This window comes from Lepisma saccharinum, chromosome 13, assembly GCF_977018435.1.
Source record: "Lepisma saccharinum chromosome 13, izLepSacc3.1, whole genome shotgun sequence".
In the NCBI taxonomy this organism is placed as follows: domain Eukaryota; kingdom Metazoa; phylum Arthropoda; class Insecta; order Zygentoma; family Lepismatidae; genus Lepisma; species Lepisma saccharinum.
Window position 1 is genome coordinate 71,218,486 of NC_139241.1, and position 20,083 is coordinate 71,238,568.

Here is a 20,083-nt window from a genome sequence, read left to right on the forward strand (position 1 = left end):
TTTGTAGTGAAAAATGTAGAAGAGTCAGCGAAATGTACTTTCAGGGTGTGTAATTGATTTGGTAAAAATCTGATACTCCCCGAACACCTATAACTTCTTCGTTTTGTCAATTTTGGACATTTGTACTTACCTATCTGCTTCGCGGAACATTCTTTGGTAAGAATTTACAATATAGAGAAAGTCTCCAAATTCGTTAATTTTCGGTTACTAACTAATTTTGGCCTCCTAATCATGAATCTGTTGTAAAAAACCGGGGGTCACGTCTGGAAATTGTACAAAAATTGTTCGTTAGCGCCAAAAGCCATCCACGGGTAGCCTCACAAACCATTGACGTTAGCCCCAAAAACCATCCACGGGTAGCCCCACAAACCATTGACGTTAGCCCCAAAAACCATCCACGGGTAGCCCCACGAACCATTCACACGAGGTTAGGTTAGGCCTGTTAGGGTAGGTTCCATTAGCACTCATTTCACCCCTAAATTCATCGAAAAAAATAGGGATCGTACTAGAATTGAACATCATAAATCATTTTCTTGTAAAACAACGGCGTGGTTGGACACAATGACAGGAGATTACATTTTTGTTTGTAAAACTTGCATATACACCTATATATATAAAAAATTCAATCTCCTTTTTTTCAAATTTTCAGACGTGACCCCCGGTTTTTTTCAACAGATTCGTGATTAAGAGGTCAAAATTAGTTAGTATACCGAAAATCAACAAAATTGGAGACTTTCTCTATATTGTAAATTCGCTCCCATTCTTTAATGTGTATTCACTTTTTATTGATCAAAGTAATTGCAATTTTTTTTTTTTAAAAAAAAAGTGTTTTTGTAACTGAAGAACGTACGTTTCCGCAAATGGTTTGGGGGGCTATGTGTCAATGATTCGTGGGGCTATGTGAGAATGGTGTGTGGCGCTACACATATTTTTTTCGAAACCAATTTTTAACTATTGTAACCTATACGTGACCCTACCTAACCTAACCTTACCTTAAATGGTTCGTGGGACTATACGTCAGTGGTTGAATTTCCGCTATGAAACATTCCCACATCACACAAAACACCTTCCAGATGTTACACAATGCTACAGGAACTTATTACCGTAAGTAGTTTCTTCTGTAAAAATGAATAAATCTGTCCGGGGAATATCAGATTAGTACCATTGATTTAAAGCCATGTTTCATGGTTCCCTACATGTCTATATCTAAAGATCAGCTAATTCTCTTGATATGTGCAGAAGTATTAAAAATGCACAGGAATTATAGTTCTATTTTTTCTCCGATTTTTACAGGTATGAAGCATGGATGAAGTTCGCGAAAGGTCCTCAATTTGAAAAGGACCTAACCCATTTATACATGTGCTCTGTGCATTTTTCAAGTAGAATGTTTTGCAACGAAAAACGGGAGAAGCTCACCCCACTTGCTGTGCCATCTATCATGTCACCATCTGAGGAGAACCTAAGTTTTAATTCTAGTGAGGCATTGACTTCTCCTTCACCATGTCTAGAAGTAGATGAGCAAGAGGTTGTTACAGAAAATGTTACTCTTGATGTTTCCCATATTCCTTCCCATGTTCACGACCATAATTACTCTTCACCATTCCTTTCTCCACCTCCAAGCGACCCCACACAACCTCAGAGTACCTCTACACCAGAGCTAAAACTTTTGTCTTCCATTAACCTATTTTCCTCACCACAGCCAGGCACATCACAACCCCAACCTAGCATTATCCAGTCCCCAATTCCTCATGCCAACTGTTCCATAAAACCAAAATGTTCCGTTGAACTGTTCACCTCTCCACAGACAAATATTTCAACATCAAGTGTCAGCTTTGAGTCTTTGGCTGAAACTTCCAGAGACACCGTATGCACTTCTGATGAAGCATCTTGGCTCAGTCCTAATGCTTCCCAGAAGCCTGCAAGAAAAAGGAAATCACTTTTGGGTTTAATTAATTCTACCAGGTATTGTCAATTGACACCAAAAAAAAAGATTTTGTTGAAATTTCTTTCAAAGAAAGAGAGAACTATATCTCGATTGAAAAAGCAAAACAAGGCAACATCATTGACTTTGGAAGAGTTGTGTGATAACCACACAGAGTCGGTGAAGTTGGTGGAAACTTTTTCAAAATCAATGTCATTGTCTTCTGCCATATTTCTTGCAGGACACATGCGTTGTTCCAAGTTGAAACCAAAGAGTAGAAGATGGACACTTGACGAGAAATTATTAGCTCTTTCCCTTTATAAGCGTTCTCCCAAGTGTTACTCCATCCTTAGTACCATGTTTGCCCTACCCAACAGGCGTACTCTGGTTAACCTGCTGAATGCCTTCCCTTTTCACACTGGAATCAATGAGCGCATTTTCAGAATAATTTCTCATTCCCTCAAGTCCAAGAATGAATTAGATCGCACATGTGTTCTCATGTTTGATGAAATGTCAATCCGGGAGCATGTGCAATATGATTCATCCTTGGACCGAATCATTGGATATGAGGACCTGGGTTCTGGTCGCACAGATCGTGTGGCAAACCATGCCCTTGTATTCATGGTTAAGGGTTTGAAAAGTAAGTGGAAACAACCTCTTGCTTTCTATTTCAGCCATGGTAGCGTGGAATCGGGTACCCTAGCCGATCTCCTGAAGGAAGTTTTGTCTACCTGCCAGAATATAGGCCTTCACGTTGTAGCAACAGTATGTGATATGGGTGCTAACAATGTGAAAGCCCTAAAAGATTTAGGTTCCACTTGGAATGATCCCTATTTTCATTTCAACGGGCATAAAATAGTCACAATGTATGACCCTCCGCATTTATTGAAATGCACGAGGAACATGCTCTACAGGCATGGTGTAAGAGTTGAGGTGAAAGTAGGTGATCATTTAATGGTGAAAAGAGCTAGCTGGGATCACATTCGGCAGCTCCGTGATCGAGATTTGAAGGTGGCAACAAGTGGTTACCAGCGGCTACATAAATTAACATCTGCACACTTGGACCCCACCTTTCAGAAGGCTATGAAAGTCAACCTTGCGGCACAAGTTATGAGCCATACAGTGGCTGCAAACCTAAACGCTGATGTTTCCACAGGTGAGTTTGAAAAGTTTGATTTTTTAATAGTAGGTAATGCTGCCATTTGGCGTGATAGCAGTGTGGTACAGTTATGGACCGGGTTGTGAGATTCCTATTGTAGGATCGATCGCTACAACCCAGAAGTGTTCGTGACTACAAAATTACTTGTTTGCAAACTGTAAATAGTAATATTAATCTGCACTTCATGGTCTCTTGACCTTTCTAGGAGCTGCTTCTGTTTTCCAGACCTTTTAAAACTACATTGTTATGTATCATATTTTTAACTGGCAATATCACATGTTTGTAATATGTATGGATTTTAAAAAACGAAGGTAAAGGTGCCCCTGTGTACACATGCCATGAAGGCATATGAGGTGATCTGTAGGTAGTGCTCCACATATTCCTGATCTGTCATAATTAGGATGATGTGATCAGCATCATGCCTGGCTGCCTTTACTCCCAAGTGTTGCCCCTGGGTAACCATTGATTAGAGGCTGGGTGAGCCCCAGAGCTGCCTTATGCAGGGACGAGGCAGGTAAATTTCAAACCTTATATCACCCACCCACAAACCACTATGTGCCTCCCACAGGGTACGTAATCTGGACACCCTTGATTACAAAGCGACGAAACTACTACTGTGCCATCGGGGAGGAGGCCCCCAAGTACTCTGTAGTCTGCTGAGTACATGAAAAATAATTTGACAATGCAAGCAATGCATACAAAAGAAAATTATAATAATAATAAAAACTTGAGCTACCATGGCTCATGGATTTACTGATTTGTTATTTGTTAGCTCTCGGAAGCATGTCTGAAATTGACGTAACTGATATCTAGATATCATTATTATTCACTGCCAAGAAGGCTTCCAGATTTTATAATTGTTTCGAATAAAAATCTGAAGAATGGCATATAATAGTTATGCCTGTACGTTAAGTACTATGCTCAGTTTGCATTTCTCTAACACGTATACCATTAATAATAACTTTTACCAAAATAATTAAGCACAGAAACAGCTAAACAAATTTATTTTGCTGGCTATTTTTAACTTATTCTCATGTTCTATTTATCTTGAAGAGAACCTCCTGAGAATGAAAGGTTAAATGTTGTTAAGTATTTTATTGTTCATAAAAAAAAGGAATTTGTATAAATCTAAATATATTTAATTTTTGCGCTAATGAAACTAATTCATTTGAAGAACACATTAGCTGTGTGTACATAAATATTAGGCCACACATGTAGCATGTAACTATTTAGAGACATTGTTAAAACTCCTTGCTTAAATTATTTATTTCTTGTGCTTTGATATACATATATTTTAACATGTTGCATCCAAAATCTGATGTGTAGCAAATTACACATTTGAATATTTCTTTGTTGCAGGCTTCCTCCCAGTTGATGCCCTAGCAACTGCGGAGGTAGTCGGGGTGACAAACCAGCTGTTTGACAGCTTCAATGGTGTGTCAGCCAAGCCTTCTGGAAGTGGGGGCTTAAGGTGTCAGGTGAGGAAAGAGAGAGAGGCACTACACATGAACTTCTGGGCAGATGCACGCAGCAAGGTGAATAGCTGGAAGTTTTTGAAAAAGCAAAGCCAGCCTCGCCCAGTTATTGCCCCTGGTGCAGTGCGGAAGGATGTGTTCCGGCCCCCCTCACAGGATGGATGGATGGCAACTATCCGAGGGGCCACACTTTTGTGGAATATTTTGAAAAGGAAAGGTTTTTTGCATGTGGAGACTAGATGTTTTAACCAAGACCCTCTTGAGCATTTGTTTGGTGCCATTCGTTCCTACTGTGGAGCGAATAACAACCCAACAGTGCAACAATTCGTAGCAGCTCTTAAGACTGCTATTGTAAATAGGTTAGCTGCAATAGATGTGAAGGGGGCAAATTGTGAGGAAGAAGTTAATCCTGGTCCACTTCTGAACAATTTGAAACAGTTTGTTCAGAACAACCAGGATTTGCAAAGCAAAGACTCAGGTAATGATGGTAATGTTATTGACAATTCATATGAAACCCTTGAGGTCAACTCTGATGCTGGAGACAAATTCTCAGTTGCCTATGTTTCTGGCTTTATTGCTAGAAGGCTTCTGGAAAATAACGCATGCAACGGCTGCAGAGCTAGTCTCACAACACCTGATGGAGGGGAGTATGTCAATGTAGGCATAGCCTTCAGGGAGTATTCTGACAAAGCATCTGGTCTTACTTATCCCTCACGGGAATTGGTTAAGACCGTTTGTGATGGAGCAACTATCCTGGAAGATGTGCTTCCAAAGATTGCTCACCTAGATGGTGTGAAGAGGCAAGTTGCATGTGCTATTCACCAGAACATTAGTTTTGACTGGCTTGAACAAGGATGTTCAGAACATCTTGCGTTCGTGTCAAAGGGTATAGTAGATGGCATTTGTAAAATCTCCATACCTTGGTGGTGTAGGAGAAGAAACAGGATGCTGACAGACAAAAGCAGACAGAAGTGTGCATCGCGCAAGCTTAAGATATTACATCACAAATAGTGTGCTTTGTGTGTGTGTTCATGTAAATAATGTAATTGTGTGCATTGTGTCTGTGTAAATAGTTTGATTGTGTGCTTTGTTTGTGTAAATAGTGTAGTTGTGTGTTTGTGTAAATAGTGTAATTCTGTGCTTTGTGGGTGTGTGTGTGTTTGTGTAGATATTTTTATATTAAGGTGTGTGTGAAATGTTTCATCAGTATGTGTTGTAAATGGTATTCCAAAGTATTTTGTGTGATTTACTCATTGTATTCCATGGTTATTTAGTGTGTATTAATGAATATAAGGTTTTTTTGCCGGGAAATTGTTCTTAATATTGATTGATTGAATTTGAAATTTTTGGTGCATCAGTACTTAAGCTCTTTTGTACCTGTCACATTATACTGGACCAGCCCTTTACCTTAACTAAAATAAAAGTAATATATCATCATTGTAATGTTGGAGTACTAACATATTCTTACTTTTGATAAAAGCTGTAAGGGGGCACTGAGCACACATAAGGACAACACACACAACCACACCAGGGTCGTACTGGCTGAAGGTTTAGATATCATAGCCTCCTTAGTCTGCAAAATGCAGTAAAAGATTTACTATGTGGAAGAGAGGTTGTCAATTGAGTGTATCTTGCTCATATGAAGCATTTTGTAATATCAAAGTATAGTTTCTTATTGTTGCCCCATCTTTGTACATACAGTAGGTGTGCTTGCAAATTGAGTGCATCATTTGGATACTTTTTCCATATACAATTTTAAAACACCAGCAAACTTTCTTTGTGTACTTACAGAATGTTCGTAGTTTATTTGTAAAAGGAAGATTAACGATTTTTTATTTGAACCCTGTGATCTTGATGATAAACATTGTTTATTTTTTTTTTTGAACTCTCCATCATAAAGACCTAAATTAGCTGTTTCTGTCAGTGTTATGTCTTCATAGTTTGCGAAGTATAAACCAGAGAACAGTTTATGTATCTTATTTTATCTAACATTGTGAGACTGAAAAGATGGTTCAGATGGTACTGTACATTACATCAAACTTGATTAGGTTTTTAGGTTTTTTCTCTAAGTTATTGTTACCTAAATAATCTATCCATGATTGGGCATAATTTTTTGGCATATTTAATTTTCGACATGTAGATAAGGAAACACATCTGCATGAAGTTAGATTACTTGTTCTTTTCTGTATTTCATCTGCCACTTTTGGCTAATCACAATGAGAGTGTGTGATGGTTAGAAGAAATTGATGAATGAAAATGCACCACACACCCATTCCCAAGCAGGTACTTGAAGGAGGGAATCTTTGGTGGCAAGATCAAGAGTGTTTGTTTTTTACATATATATCTTTCTGGTTTTCAACTGTGGCTTTGGTATATGCCAATGAGAATGAATCATTGCTATTCCTGTGTGTTGTGTCATTAGTATGGTATGTGTGTGTATAATTGTAATTCATGATCATAGTGTAGCTGTTTGATCTACATATTCCTCTGTTCCAGGTTGTTCATGTATTTTCTCAAAGTTATTGTGGTTATATTTTTATATTCGTCGTGGACTGTTTGCCTTATCTGTCCAAGTGTGTTATCCTTTACTTGCAGTGAGTTGATATATTCACAGTAATGTTCACGAAATGGGATGATCACCATTTTTGAATCTGTTAATTGGATTGTATCATTTTATGTTGCTTTTCTACCATTTTTCGGCTATCACAAACCTAAAATGAACATGGAAATTCGTGAAAGAACACTCACAATCAAAAGTCTTACAGAGGATTATCCTGGCTGCAAGTCCAAACGCCAGAGCCTCTTTAGTCTGCAAAATGCAGTTCAGGGTGTAATATGTGGAAGAGACAGATTTCTATATTTTGCTTATTTTGCTTTGCTTTATTGCCACTTTTTGCTAATCACAAAGTTGAGGATGAATGATGGAATTGATGAAGGGACACTTGCAAGGAACACTCATGCCGAAGCTGGGATTCGAACATAGGATCCCTTTCATTTTAGTGCCCTGTGCTAACCAGTCTGCTACAGAGGTCAGCACATGGATGAGAGGTTGATATTTTCCTGCGTACAGGGAAGTGCACCTTACAACCAAAACTGGGATCTATGTATGTCCATATGATAATTTCATGGAAGTTTTAAAATAATTAGTTAGCAATTATATCCCATGTTGTTGCATTCAACCTCATGAAAATTTTACATGTTACTAGAAGGTGGATTTATGCATACTAAAGAAAGAAAAGAAAATAAGTTTAAAATATATCCTCAAAATTATGTTTTGATGTACATAATGCTTTGCTCTCGCCTACACTTTGCACATAATTCCAAGAGCTCATGAATTTCTCATTCTGAACCCACATATCTTGCATGGTTGCATTATACAATTTCTCAACATTTCTGTTCCTTGTATTTTAAGAATAAGGACCATCTACAGACATAAGTTGGCGACCAGTTGCTTCGGCACATTTGATGTTTCTGCCTCAAAAAATTGAACCACCACTGCTAAGATGGTAATCCAAATCAAATGCCCCCCCCCCCCAAAAAAGTTTCGTCACCATTTCTAAAAAAGAAATGTCTCTTGATTGTTGTTGCCCATATGCATGGTAGTTCAAAATAGGCAACATTATTTTATATTTTTTGACTTTGTGTAAAAGAGGTCGCCATTTTTCTTTCGTGCCATCTGACATTTTTGGCCTTTGCAGACAGTTCTGGTAACTTAGACAAATGATCCAGGGTAGAAAACTAAAGGGCGTATTAAGAGTCATTAATTCTTGCACACTGCCTATTCTTACATTTCTTAAATACAATTCAATCTGTTATATTTGAAGGTATTACACCCACGTGAGTTTAGTGGAAACTTTGTACACTACCAAACTAGATTTGTACCGTGAGTAAAGTTGGGCCAATAGATAACACTGGGGAACAGTGAAATTGCGGCACAGAGTTTGAGAGCTAATTTAGGGCAATTTCATGCTGCTGAATAATGATATAATAATATATTTCCTGAATTGGCTCTAATTTATGAAATAAATGCAACTAAACCAAAATGGCGGAAACATAAGACATACATATAAATGAACTTCTAACAACAATTTAATATTTCTTTTTGTGATTACAATCATTATTATAAAAATAAATTTATATAGCCCTATGATCATAATAATTAAGAAAATATGTACACAATGAAGTAACAAACTATGTGAAACGTTTTCTATACGATTTCCTGTGCTGTATTGCTTTTTAGGACAATCCCTCCGCAAGCTCCAACAGTAGTCGGCCATCATGCGGCGATCCCACCGTCCCTGGTACCTTTCTTCCATTATCCTTATATCCTGATGGAACCTTTCTCCCCGTTCTTCACTAAAATCACCAAGGTTCTCAGGGAATCTGTCAATGTGGCTATGTAGAAAATGTATCTTCACACTCATATTAGCTCCCAATTTCTCAAACTTTTTTCAGCATATTTCCAACTATATCGGGGTACTTTTCTGCTCTGTGATTCCCCAAAAAGTTTTTGACGACGGACACAAAGCTCAGACAGGCCTCAGATTCGATGTAAGACATGTAAGTTGTAAAATTGGCATCATTTATAAGTGTACGAAATTGTGGTGGTCCATCAAATATTCCTGCCTTCAATTTTTCAATACTTAGTCCTGGAAAAGTGTGTCATACATATTTGAAACAATCACCACTTGTATCTAAGGCCTTGACAAACTGTTTTATCAACCCAAGTTTAATATGCAGTGGCGGAAGGATGATTTTGTCCCTATCTATCAGTGGTTCATGAATGATATTAGCATTCCCCACTAATATTTTTCCTTGGGGGCCAAACTTTTATCGTCCAATGCCTTTCTCTAGCACGACTATCCCACAAACATAGGAAACAGGGATACTTTGTGTACCCACTTTGCTGTCCTAGTAAAAAATTCACCATTTTGAAATCCACACACACACGAGCCACTTATGTTCAGCATAGTCAATTTTTTTCTGAAACCATTTTTATGTTTTGGTATTCTTCCTTAAGCTATGTTGAGTGTCCGATATATTGCCAAGCAATGCTTCATAAGTTGCCTAGCAACAATGTACAAATAAATAAATAAGTTTCTTAATGGGAATTTCAGCCCATTATCAAATTTTGATATTACAGAGAAAAGCATAGAGTATTTTACCTCCTATATTTTCCATGGTGTGTTTATTTTTATAACTGGAGTCAATTCAACTGAACCAATCATACAATTGGCAATCACAGCTGTTTTGTGTGCTGAAACTGTTATTAAACTTTATGCCGCAAAATAAAATCTTTTTTTTGTTCCCCAGTGTAATAACTAAAACTAAAGATGAATAACAAGACAATGAGACTATATGATCCCCCCCATTTTTGTGTGAAGATATATATAGAATTGGTATAAAGTTTTGTCCCCCCCCCAAAATTTCCATGCCACAGGTGCATCATGAAACCCCCTGTGGGCACCCCTGTCCCCATCTTCACAAATTAAACAAGAGGCACAAAACGCGAAGTAAAATAAATAAATCAACTTCAGAGTCCTAATCATAAATAACTGCAACTCATTCTAATACATTGGCTAGCAACCATGCAAAATAAAATATAATGTTATAATGGCATGTTTATTATTCTGATACACACATGATACAGAAAAAACGCAAACATTTCAAAACATGTATTGTACTTTGTTATTTAAAGAAGTAAGTAAATGTTAAAAGTTAGACTTGGAACTTTTAACGAGTGCATTGAAAATACTTCCAGGATATGCAATTGTAAGCAAATTAAGTTCATTTATGCATTTATATGCACGACAAAAACTTCACCAGAATATCCAAAAGGTTTAAAGCACATGAATATTCCTGGTGTGTCAAAATATGCAATAATCCGCCCCCCCCCTAGTATTACAATTAAATTCAGTCAAGAATAAGAGTAAATGGTTGCTTCACTTTTCATGTTATCTTTGTTTGTGTCCTGGTCAAAATAGGCACCTTTCTTCAAATATTTTGTGTTTATTAGTGAATGTGACATATTTGTTTCACCTTGTATTTTTTGTCTTTATAAAGAAATGTAGAAATTCTACTATATCAGGTGATGTTAGTTGTACAAATCTTGGGTCAAAATATTGTTTACAAGGTACAGGCTTCAATTTTAATACTATGTAACTAATGTGACTTTTATTAGTCATACTGTAATTTAAATACAAAAATTGTGGATATTCCTTTTTCAGGAAGGGCACTTAAGACCACATTCCCATTGAAATGACAAGTGGCATACACATGTCAATTTAACCTGTATGGATGCATATATGGGTAAAAATTACAAACTGATTTTTAAATATTTGTTTATAATATCTAATTAGTGTCTGAGGTCACCCTCCTCAGTACCGGTGAACCCTTTTGAATGTAGTGACCTTGATTCGACTGTTGTTAGTTCATTAGTTCCACTTTCAGTGCCGTGGTAAATTTCACCCAACTTGTGCTCATTTGTTTCACTTTGCTATTTCAACATATATTTTTCCTGGTTTTTATAAATTGTCTGACTCAATGCAGACATTCAAAACAGGCCCGTAGCCAGGCAGGGGTCAGCCACCTTAACATTAGACAAAACTTTTTGTGTAATTTGTTTGCAGTGAAGAGTGAAAATGGAGACAGCAGATATTATTTTGCTCACAACTTTCATGAAGAAAATTCACAGAACATGAACAAGAGCTAATACATTTGTTCATCTTATACAGGGTGACTGGTAATTAGATGTATTCCCTGAAAAGGGTTAAAGTAGAGACAATTTGCAATAAATTTGACCATATGATACCCCGTCCGAAAATTAGTAGTTTTCGAGATAATCGAATTTCAATTGTTTTTTAAAAAAATGACAATTTTCCACATAAAAAGATGAATTGAGAAAAAACTGCTCATTGTATGGAACTTATTTCAGCGTTTTCTGATAGCTAACATATAAGTGGTTTGTTGAAAAAAAAGGTTTTCCCAAATAACAATCACATGTAAGTAACGGGTGGGTCTAAACTTACAAGTGATGATAAAAAAATGCACTCTTAGTTTACTCGGCAACGTATTAATAACAAAAATGGTATGACACGAAGCGTACAAATTACTTAAATTATTTCCTTGTGACATCTGCTATCCAACAAGGTACAAATGTTGCTAACATTCATATTTGTGTACAAGAAATAATACTTCATTCATCTTCATGTGAATGGAATCAATGAACAATACAATTAAAGAACATTATACGTCTTGCTCAAAGTGGGCACCTCCGTTACAAATGCAGGCACGTTGGTTTTTACGGACATTTGGTCTCTTAACTCGTGATGTGATGGTGCCCTTGATGTGTTGACCAGCTGTTAAGATCCTCTCCCTGAGCTCTTCTTGCGAGTTTACCGGTGTCTTGTCATGTGGCTCAAAATGTAAAAGTCGCAAGGCGTCAATTCGGGGGATCGAGCCGGCCATGGAATCTGGTCGCCTCGGCCAATCCATTTCTTTGGGTAATTTTCATCCAGCCACTGTCACACGCCCAGGCAGAAGTATGGATGGGTGTCATCAACAATCATTTGATTGAGACATTTTTCCTGCCCCAAATCTTAAATGGCATCACTTATGAACATTTTTTGAGGAACGGGATGGCAATGTTGTTGGAGGATGTGCCTCTAGCTACAAGACGTGACATGATTTATCAGCATGATGACTGCCCAGCTCGATCCCCCGATCGATTTGACGCCTTGCGACTTTTACATTTTGAGCCACATGACAAGACACCGGTAAACTCGCAAGAAGAGCTCAGGGAGAGGATCTTAACAGCTGGTCAACACATCAAGGGCACCATCACATCACGAGTTAAGAGACCAAATGTCCGTAAAAACCTGCGTGCCTGCATTTGTAACGGAGGTGCCCACTTTGAGCAAAACGTATAACGTTCTTTAATTGTATTGTTCATTGATTCCATTCACATGAAGATGAACAAAGTATTATTTCTTGTACACAAATATGAATGTTAGCAACATTTGTACCTTGTTGGATAGCAGATGACACAAGGAAGTAATTTAAGTAATTTGTACGCTTCGTGTCATACCATTTTTGTTATTAATACGTTGCCAAGTAAACTAAGAGTGCATTTTTTTAACATCACTTGTATGTTTAGACCCACCCGTTACTTACATGTGATTGTTATTTGGGAAAACCTTTTTTTTCAACAAACCACTTATTTGTTAGCTATCAGAAAATGCTGAAATAAGTTCCTTACAATGAGCAGTTTTTTCTCCATTCATCTTTTTATGTGGAAAATTGTCATTTTTTAAAAAAACAATTGAAATTCGATTATCTCGAAAACTACTAATTTTCGGACGGGGTATCATATGGTCAAATTTATTGCAAATTGTCTCTACTTTAACCCCTTTCAGGGAATACATCTAATTACCAGTCACCCTGTATATAAGAAGATGTCTTAAGTAGTGGCAAGTACAGTGTTTCTATAAATTAGTTATACAAAAGTAACCGTTAATTGTGAAGAAAGTGTATTTGTAATGGAAATGGTTGATACGTCAATGAATACAGCATATCTTCCAAGTTTTCTCTACTCGTGTTTAATATGTCATCCTTTCATCTCGCAGCAAATGTCCCAGCGGTATTCGATTTCATGCACCTGTTCATGAGAAGAGAAACAAATGCCTCGAATGGCAGCGCCTGAAACTAACAACTGGAAACAAATGACGTGCGACAATAAAATTGAAGACATGCTGTATTCATAGCTGTATAAACACTTTTTCACAATTAATGCTTACTTTTGTATAACTAATTTATAGAAACCCTGTATTTAGAAGATTCTGTTCTCTAGACTCTAGAAAGTTCTTTCACAGGGGAGCTTCTTTATCTGTACCTTTGTTGCCCCTGTTGCAACCTCCTGTTTATACAGAAATCCATGACTTCGATGCCATCATGCATATTCCATCTGCATCAAAGGTCAACAGCTCCCAAGTCTTTGGTACGATGTTTCATTGCTTGCGCAAATGGAATGTACTGTAGACACTATGATTGAATATTGTGCATTTGTACTTGTGTAATATAAATATCTGTATCATCAAAAGTAGCATGGAGTGTGCAGTAAGGGATGATTTCAGTAGCAGTGAAGACTTAAAAAATCGATGTTTTAAGAGAGATAGAAAAATTTAGTATATATTTCAAAATTTTATATAACTTAATAACCCCCTCCTGCCAACACACTGTAATTTACCTTCATTTAATACGGTTAAACTTTGGAAAATTGGACTTGGTTTACAAAGTCCCCGCTGGAGATGAATTCTAGCTATGGACCTGATTCAATATTATTAAAATTAGATTAATTGATAAAGGTTTTGCTATTTACATGCTTTAAAACAATTAAAATTTTGACTTAAGTAATTTTTCTTCAGAGTATTTTTTTCCTAGCATATATCCTTGTGTCCTATCGGATAGTGCACATCCTGCCGGGTAAAGGAAAGTTAACTGTTGAATTCAGGCATATTCAACATGTTATCCCACTAAGGTAATAGAGCTTGTTAGTTTATTAGTTCATCACGAAGCAATGTGCTTGTCAGTTCCATAGGAAAGTGGCCTTATCCTCTCTTGAATCGGTTAATTAGTAACAAGTTCTTAATTCTTGTTCATGGGAATTGTGAAATAGTGTGTTCAAATTGCGATAACTTGCTTTTCGTTCTTTCGAAGCAACTGCATGAACACAGCATATTGTGATTTATTCCTAAGTATCTGTTGTTCATGGAAAATGTAAAATAGTGTGTTCAAACAGCAATATATATATATATATATATATTGAAGTCAACACAAACATAAGATGTGATTAATTCCTCATTATGTATTGTACGTTGCAAATATTTTAATAAACTGTATCAAAATGATATTTAGCCGTTCATATTATTACTATATAACTTTCACCCATTTTATTTACGTACTGTTTAGCCTTTCTAATTTTTCCATTTTGTGTGTGGGTGTGTGCGCGCGTGCAAGCATGCGTGTGCGCACATGTATTGACAGATTTTATTCATAACAACTGTCAACCAAACAGCAGTTTTGCTCATAATAGAACTTCATATGGTATTTCAGTTTCAAAAAGGTAACATGATTAAGCTTTGTTTCCATGCTAGAAAAATACTGAAGCTTTAGAGCTTGGGATTTGCTGGGGAAAACACTTTAACACCATTAAATCTAACCTGCCTAACCTATCTACATGTTTATTTCTGCTATTAGATGCATACACAAGTTAGCTAGGCATGTCAGGTTTAGTGCTGTTAGCATGTATCTTCAAGTTGCTATAGTTGTCGCTAGCTGCTTGTATCTTGACATTTAAGTAAAGAATGCTTTACATGAAACGTTTCAATCTTTATAAAGGTTTTCCTTCAGACCAAGAACCTCACAAAAAAAAGTATTTAGGGTTCAACGTTGTGTGTGAAGTATTTTTTTATGGAAATAGTTTCATAAAGACATTTAAAGTGTCAGTTTATAATTACACTGCAGGTTATACAGGTGATAGTGTGCAAGTACAAAACAAAACGGTATCAGTTCGTTACGTCGGAGACACTTTAAAATCTGATATTTTGTGTTTTGTATGGTTCGTACTTACCAATTGTGTGTTGCGGAACATATTTGAAGGTGCCATTAAGGTTTTCACATGATTAGAAAAAAAAAATTACACTAAAATATGCCATTTCTCTAAGTGTTACGGAACACATGTCATGGTGCGAACCCCAAAAACCATTTGAGATCGTATAACCATCCACGAATAGCCCCACGGACTATTCACAGAAGGTTAGGTTAGGCAAACATAGTTAAAAAACGGCGTGGTTATTTTTTCGCTGAAATTGAAGCAACTGGAATTGATTTCCATCTGAAATAGATTGAAAGATGAAAGAAAATACCTCGAAGAACTTCGACAATGCTACAGAAACAGATTTCAGTAAGTAGTTTCTCCTGTAAATTTGAAGAAAAGTGTCTCTGATATAATGAACTGTTACCAACAAAACTAAAGACCTAAATTAAACAATTCCTTTAAAAATGAGAAAGTTTTAATAAAATTATTTATAAAAGTGTGCCTGGTATTATGTATATACTCTATATTGTATTATCTTTGCAGCCCACTATACAATTACTGTGAATGTATTTTTGTTTGCATGGAGGAATTGCATTGTGCGTGAAAATTGCTATCTTTCTCCAATTAAGAGAAAGTCTAGAACCAATATATACGAGAATAGCAGAATTATTAGTTGCAAATAGGAAACAACTATGTTTTAAAATTATTGCATTATAAAGTACAGGTTTTCTTATAAAAATTTTGAATCCATATTATTTTTATAAAATCGTTTTGTCGCTTACTCTATTAAGGAGGTGCAAGGAGAAAAACAGAATATTCTATATATTGGTTGTGAAGTTTTTTCTAATTGAAAATGTTCGAATTTCTTGCAAGGGGTAATTTCTCCATACTATAACAAAAATACGTCATTTACAGTAATGCTACAATCTACTGTAAGGATAATACAAAGTTAGCAACACTAGCGATCTACCTAAATCGAAAATTTACAAAGTTGGCAACACTAGCGAGCTACCTAAATCTAGAGAATTTGTAAACTGGATGGCTACACTGCCAGCAGCAACTGCAAGTAGTTCCGTTGGTACAACCAGTCGGCGCCACTTGCAGACAAGATTTAGTTCAACTGTTTAACACGGCTCTTTCCAATCTTTCCCTTAGGGGATATATGATCTGTGAACGTGCCGTGTACTACGATGAGAGGGGAAGGAGCATGCTCGCGAGTCGACTCTTTCCTTCGTTCAAAGAGTCGTGGCACACTTTAGCGACTCTTTGAACGAAGGAAAGAGTCGACTCGCGAGTGTTGTTTGCAGAGAGAGAGCGCGCAACCTCAGCCCATGACGGGCAGCGAAGAACAGCCAACAAATTTGTCCTGTAGTTTCAAGTTCGGCCATACCATTAGCGCTAAAATTACAAGAAATTAAATGTTAGTAAAAAATATTAGGGGAGTCTTGTAAAGATTTTGGGAAGGTGTTAGGCACAGACCTCTTGATTACAATATTCCGATTAGCCTATTTTGAGTTGTTATTGTTTAAGTCCACTTTATGTGCAGATAGGATAGTCGGGACTGGACCTACAGTTTAAAGTGGGATCCGAACCTCCACTTTGTATTGAACACGGTACCCCTTGATTACCGGCGACGTTATCACTACGCCATCGGGGAGACCCGATTAGCCTATTAGAGCATAAAAGTGGACTTATAACAATTTTGGCAAGCAAACCATTTTAATACATGACAGCGTTAACCACTATGCTATTAGGGTGAATCAGAAAAAGGGGCCAGTAATTTATAATTTGTAACACAAAATACTTAGTGTGGAAAGCGATTGTTACTTTTAATTATTTTCTAAAGCGCCGGCCTCCATGGTGGAGTGGTTAGTACACCTCATTACACACCCTGATCTCCGCGATTACCCAAAAAAAGTGACAGAAAAGCGAAGTAAAATAAACCAAATCAATCAACCAATCATTATTTTCTAAAGCAAGATCAAAGACAATAAACACCTTTTGTTTTATGTTACTCCAAATCCAAAAATGACGTAATACAAGCAGCAAGCACAAGTTCAAATGATAAACCTTTAGTGAAAATAACAAACATGTATTAAAACAAAAATTATAACTTACAATTTTTTATATTCAGTTAAGAATTACCTAATAGAACAAACCACATGATAATGAATTAATTATAAGTGGACTCGTGAAATGAAGGTCTTTTTATATTTGAATACTACATTATGTTCTGTTTCCTGATTTTTTTTTATAAAGAACCTGAGAGACAAACACACGCTCACACACGCAGTTATACATAATTTCTTATAATCCGATCTATAATGGACATTCAATTTGTTATAACATTAATTTAATATATTTTGTGTAATACAAGGAACAAATTTGAAATTATGCGGGGAACGGTGGGGATTTCCCCTCTAACGATCATATCATGCAATTTCCCAATACAATCGCTCTCTCTTTCTCTCTGTATGCATGTGTACATACATATACTTACATATTATACACGTGAGATTAGAAGATTAAAATTTAAATCACATTGGAATGATAAAGTTATTAGAGACGAATCACAAATTTACACCAATAGAAACACAGCATTATATACAAAATAAAAGTAAAACACAAATGAAAAGCAAAGATAAATATGAAAATTCAGTGCGCAAAATCATTGCAAAACAAAATTAATATTGACAAAACTAACTCAAGTATTCTATAATGTATGCCGGCGTGGTTAGCACATCAAGGGTCTCGAGAAATATAGTTTAAGGGATGTAAGGGATGATCCTTCCACGTAGTACACCCAATTGTCAACCTCACTTCCACATAGTACACCCTGGACTGCATTTTGCAGACTAATGAGGCGCTGGCGTCTATACCTACGGCCAGTGTAATTTTCGTAGGAATGTGTGTGTGTGTGTGTTGTCCTGTGTTTTGTTCTTATGTGTGATGAGTGCCTTTACAGCTTGAACCCATCACTAAATCACGGACTCAGCCAACTCAATAATGGAAGCCGGCAGGAATCAAATAGACTCGACTGACAAACTTCTTCCAAAAAGAATATTAAGAAGTGAAGTACGGATCCATTGTATTTTCAGACGTCCACCCCCCCGTAGTCTACATGAAAATTTTATGAAAAGTACCTGTGGGAATTTTCACTAATATATTCTAGATTTGAATGAACATAATGCTTAGAAGCATGGATTCACGTGTGTTAGGCTAAATACGTATTTTTTAATTAAAAGATACTGTAAACTACATTGATCACTTAATAACGTTTACAATCTCCAGAAGAATTGTTGCACAGTTACGTCTCACTGGCGCTGTCATCTGGCGGCAATAGGTGAAACTACAACATGCGTTATGCTGCTGACGGAGCGAATAACACATTTAAGCAGATTGCTTTATTATTTCTTTGCAAATTAAAACGCAACGAATAAATCACGGACAACACGGTAAAAAAAATATTAACAAAATATTATTCAAGTTCTCTGTGCCGTATTTTTTCATCTTCTTTCTGTGCACTGCTTTTATATCAGTGCAAGTTGATCGGGAATATCAGGATGAACAATAAACTTGACAATGGATGCAGTGTATAAAAATGTTATAAAATATACTCTACATATTTACAGCACTTGACATGCTTACGTTTAAATTGAGAAAAAGGCAAATTTTGAAGACACGTTTAGAATGCTAGACTGAACAAAATTTTTTAGTCACTATATTCGGCAAATAATAATTGCCGTCTAGTAATTAAGTGTTAAACATTTTTCCTTGAAGCAGTATTTCATCATTTGTGGATTTATTTCAACAATGTAATATTTACAACAGTTAGTGTGTGATATTTTAAAAGTACATAGCCTACTATGTAGATGAAGAAGGGAGTTCTTACATTTTCCTACATTTTTGCACATTATTATTATTATTATTATTGTGACCAAAATTACGTTAATTATTTGTTATTATATTTTTATTGCAAATGTAGAGTATATTACATTCTTCAAGAAATAACTAAACAATAGCGGAAGGCAATAAAGGCCATAAAGCTTAACAATTTAATCAAATAAACGCTTTCTTTGTTGATTTCTTTATTATTGCCTTCATTGTTAGAGTAAGTAAAATATCAGAAAATTAAAACTACGTACAGTATATACAAAATAATTACGAAAAAATGAAACAGACTGCTTGAACGAAAATATTACATTTTATCAATAAAATGATGATTCTTTCTTGCGGCGGAGTGTAAAACTTGTAGATTATTTCTTAAGTTTTAAAACGGTAGACATTTTCAAGTATAGAAACGGGGATGGGAGAAGAAGGAAGACGGTTGAAAGCATTTCCAGAGTAATTCCTCATTGCGCTTATTGTCTGTTCTTACGTAGCCACCGGTGTCCAATCGGTACGGAGTCCGTCTCCCACGCTGGAATTCCGGCTTCAATTCCCATGGTACATATTCTTAAGTGGGAATTCTCCATATCTAGTCTCTATGTAAGGAACCTCTGAAGAGACAAAGCCTACAATAAAATGGGCATCTGGGAAGGGGCCGCCAGAGTGTGGTACTGGTCACTTCACTTCCACAATGACCGACAAAGAGAATGTGTGGAACTTCAATCCAGTTCTGTAGTCCCAAAATTTCACAGGGAATATTCTTTGTTTCGTAAAACATTAAATGGAGATCATGTATGTTTTATGATAGTTATCTCATAACATAAACACATGGGTGGGTGGGTGGGGAGATGGACGGAAGGAAAAAGTTCATATTCGATTTTTCCACGTATCTGACTTAATTGTCTGGTTGCTTATGCGCGGCACTGGTACGCAGAGCAATATTCTGTGCCCTCTAAGCCGCAGATTATATACACGGGCCCTTGGGTGAAAAAATTCATTGCGCAACTGTAACGGACATAAACAGTGATGACTTGGATTTGTATGTA

General features: G+C 36.5%; 1 protein-coding gene across 1 annotated transcript; it reads left to right on the top strand.

Moving 5' to 3' along the window:
• The first annotated feature begins 1,341 nt into the window (after nucleotides 1–1,341).
• On the top strand, nucleotides 1,342–9,862 carry LOC145997407 (uncharacterized). The gene is made up of 2 exons (XM_083134426.1): nucleotides 1,342–3,077; nucleotides 4,440–9,862. Exons 1-2 carry the CDS (start codon nucleotides 1,385–1,387, stop codon nucleotides 5,564–5,566), a joined length of 2,820 nt encoding a protein of 939 aa, XP_082990552.1. The 5' UTR covers nucleotides 1,342–1,384; the 3' UTR covers nucleotides 5,567–9,862.
• The last annotated feature ends 10,221 nt before the right edge of the window (nucleotides 9,863–20,083 follow it).

Excerpts from the sequence above, each read along its gene's own strand:
- LOC145997407 (XM_083134426.1), top strand. The coding sequence starts at position 1,385 with ATGTTTTGCAACGAAAAACGGGAGAAGCTCACCCCACTTGCTGTGCCA. Across the intron at positions 3,078-4,439 it reads AAACGCTGATGTTTCCACAG|GCTTCCTCCCAGTTGATGCC; the intron begins GTGAGTTTGAAA and ends TCTTTGTTGCAG.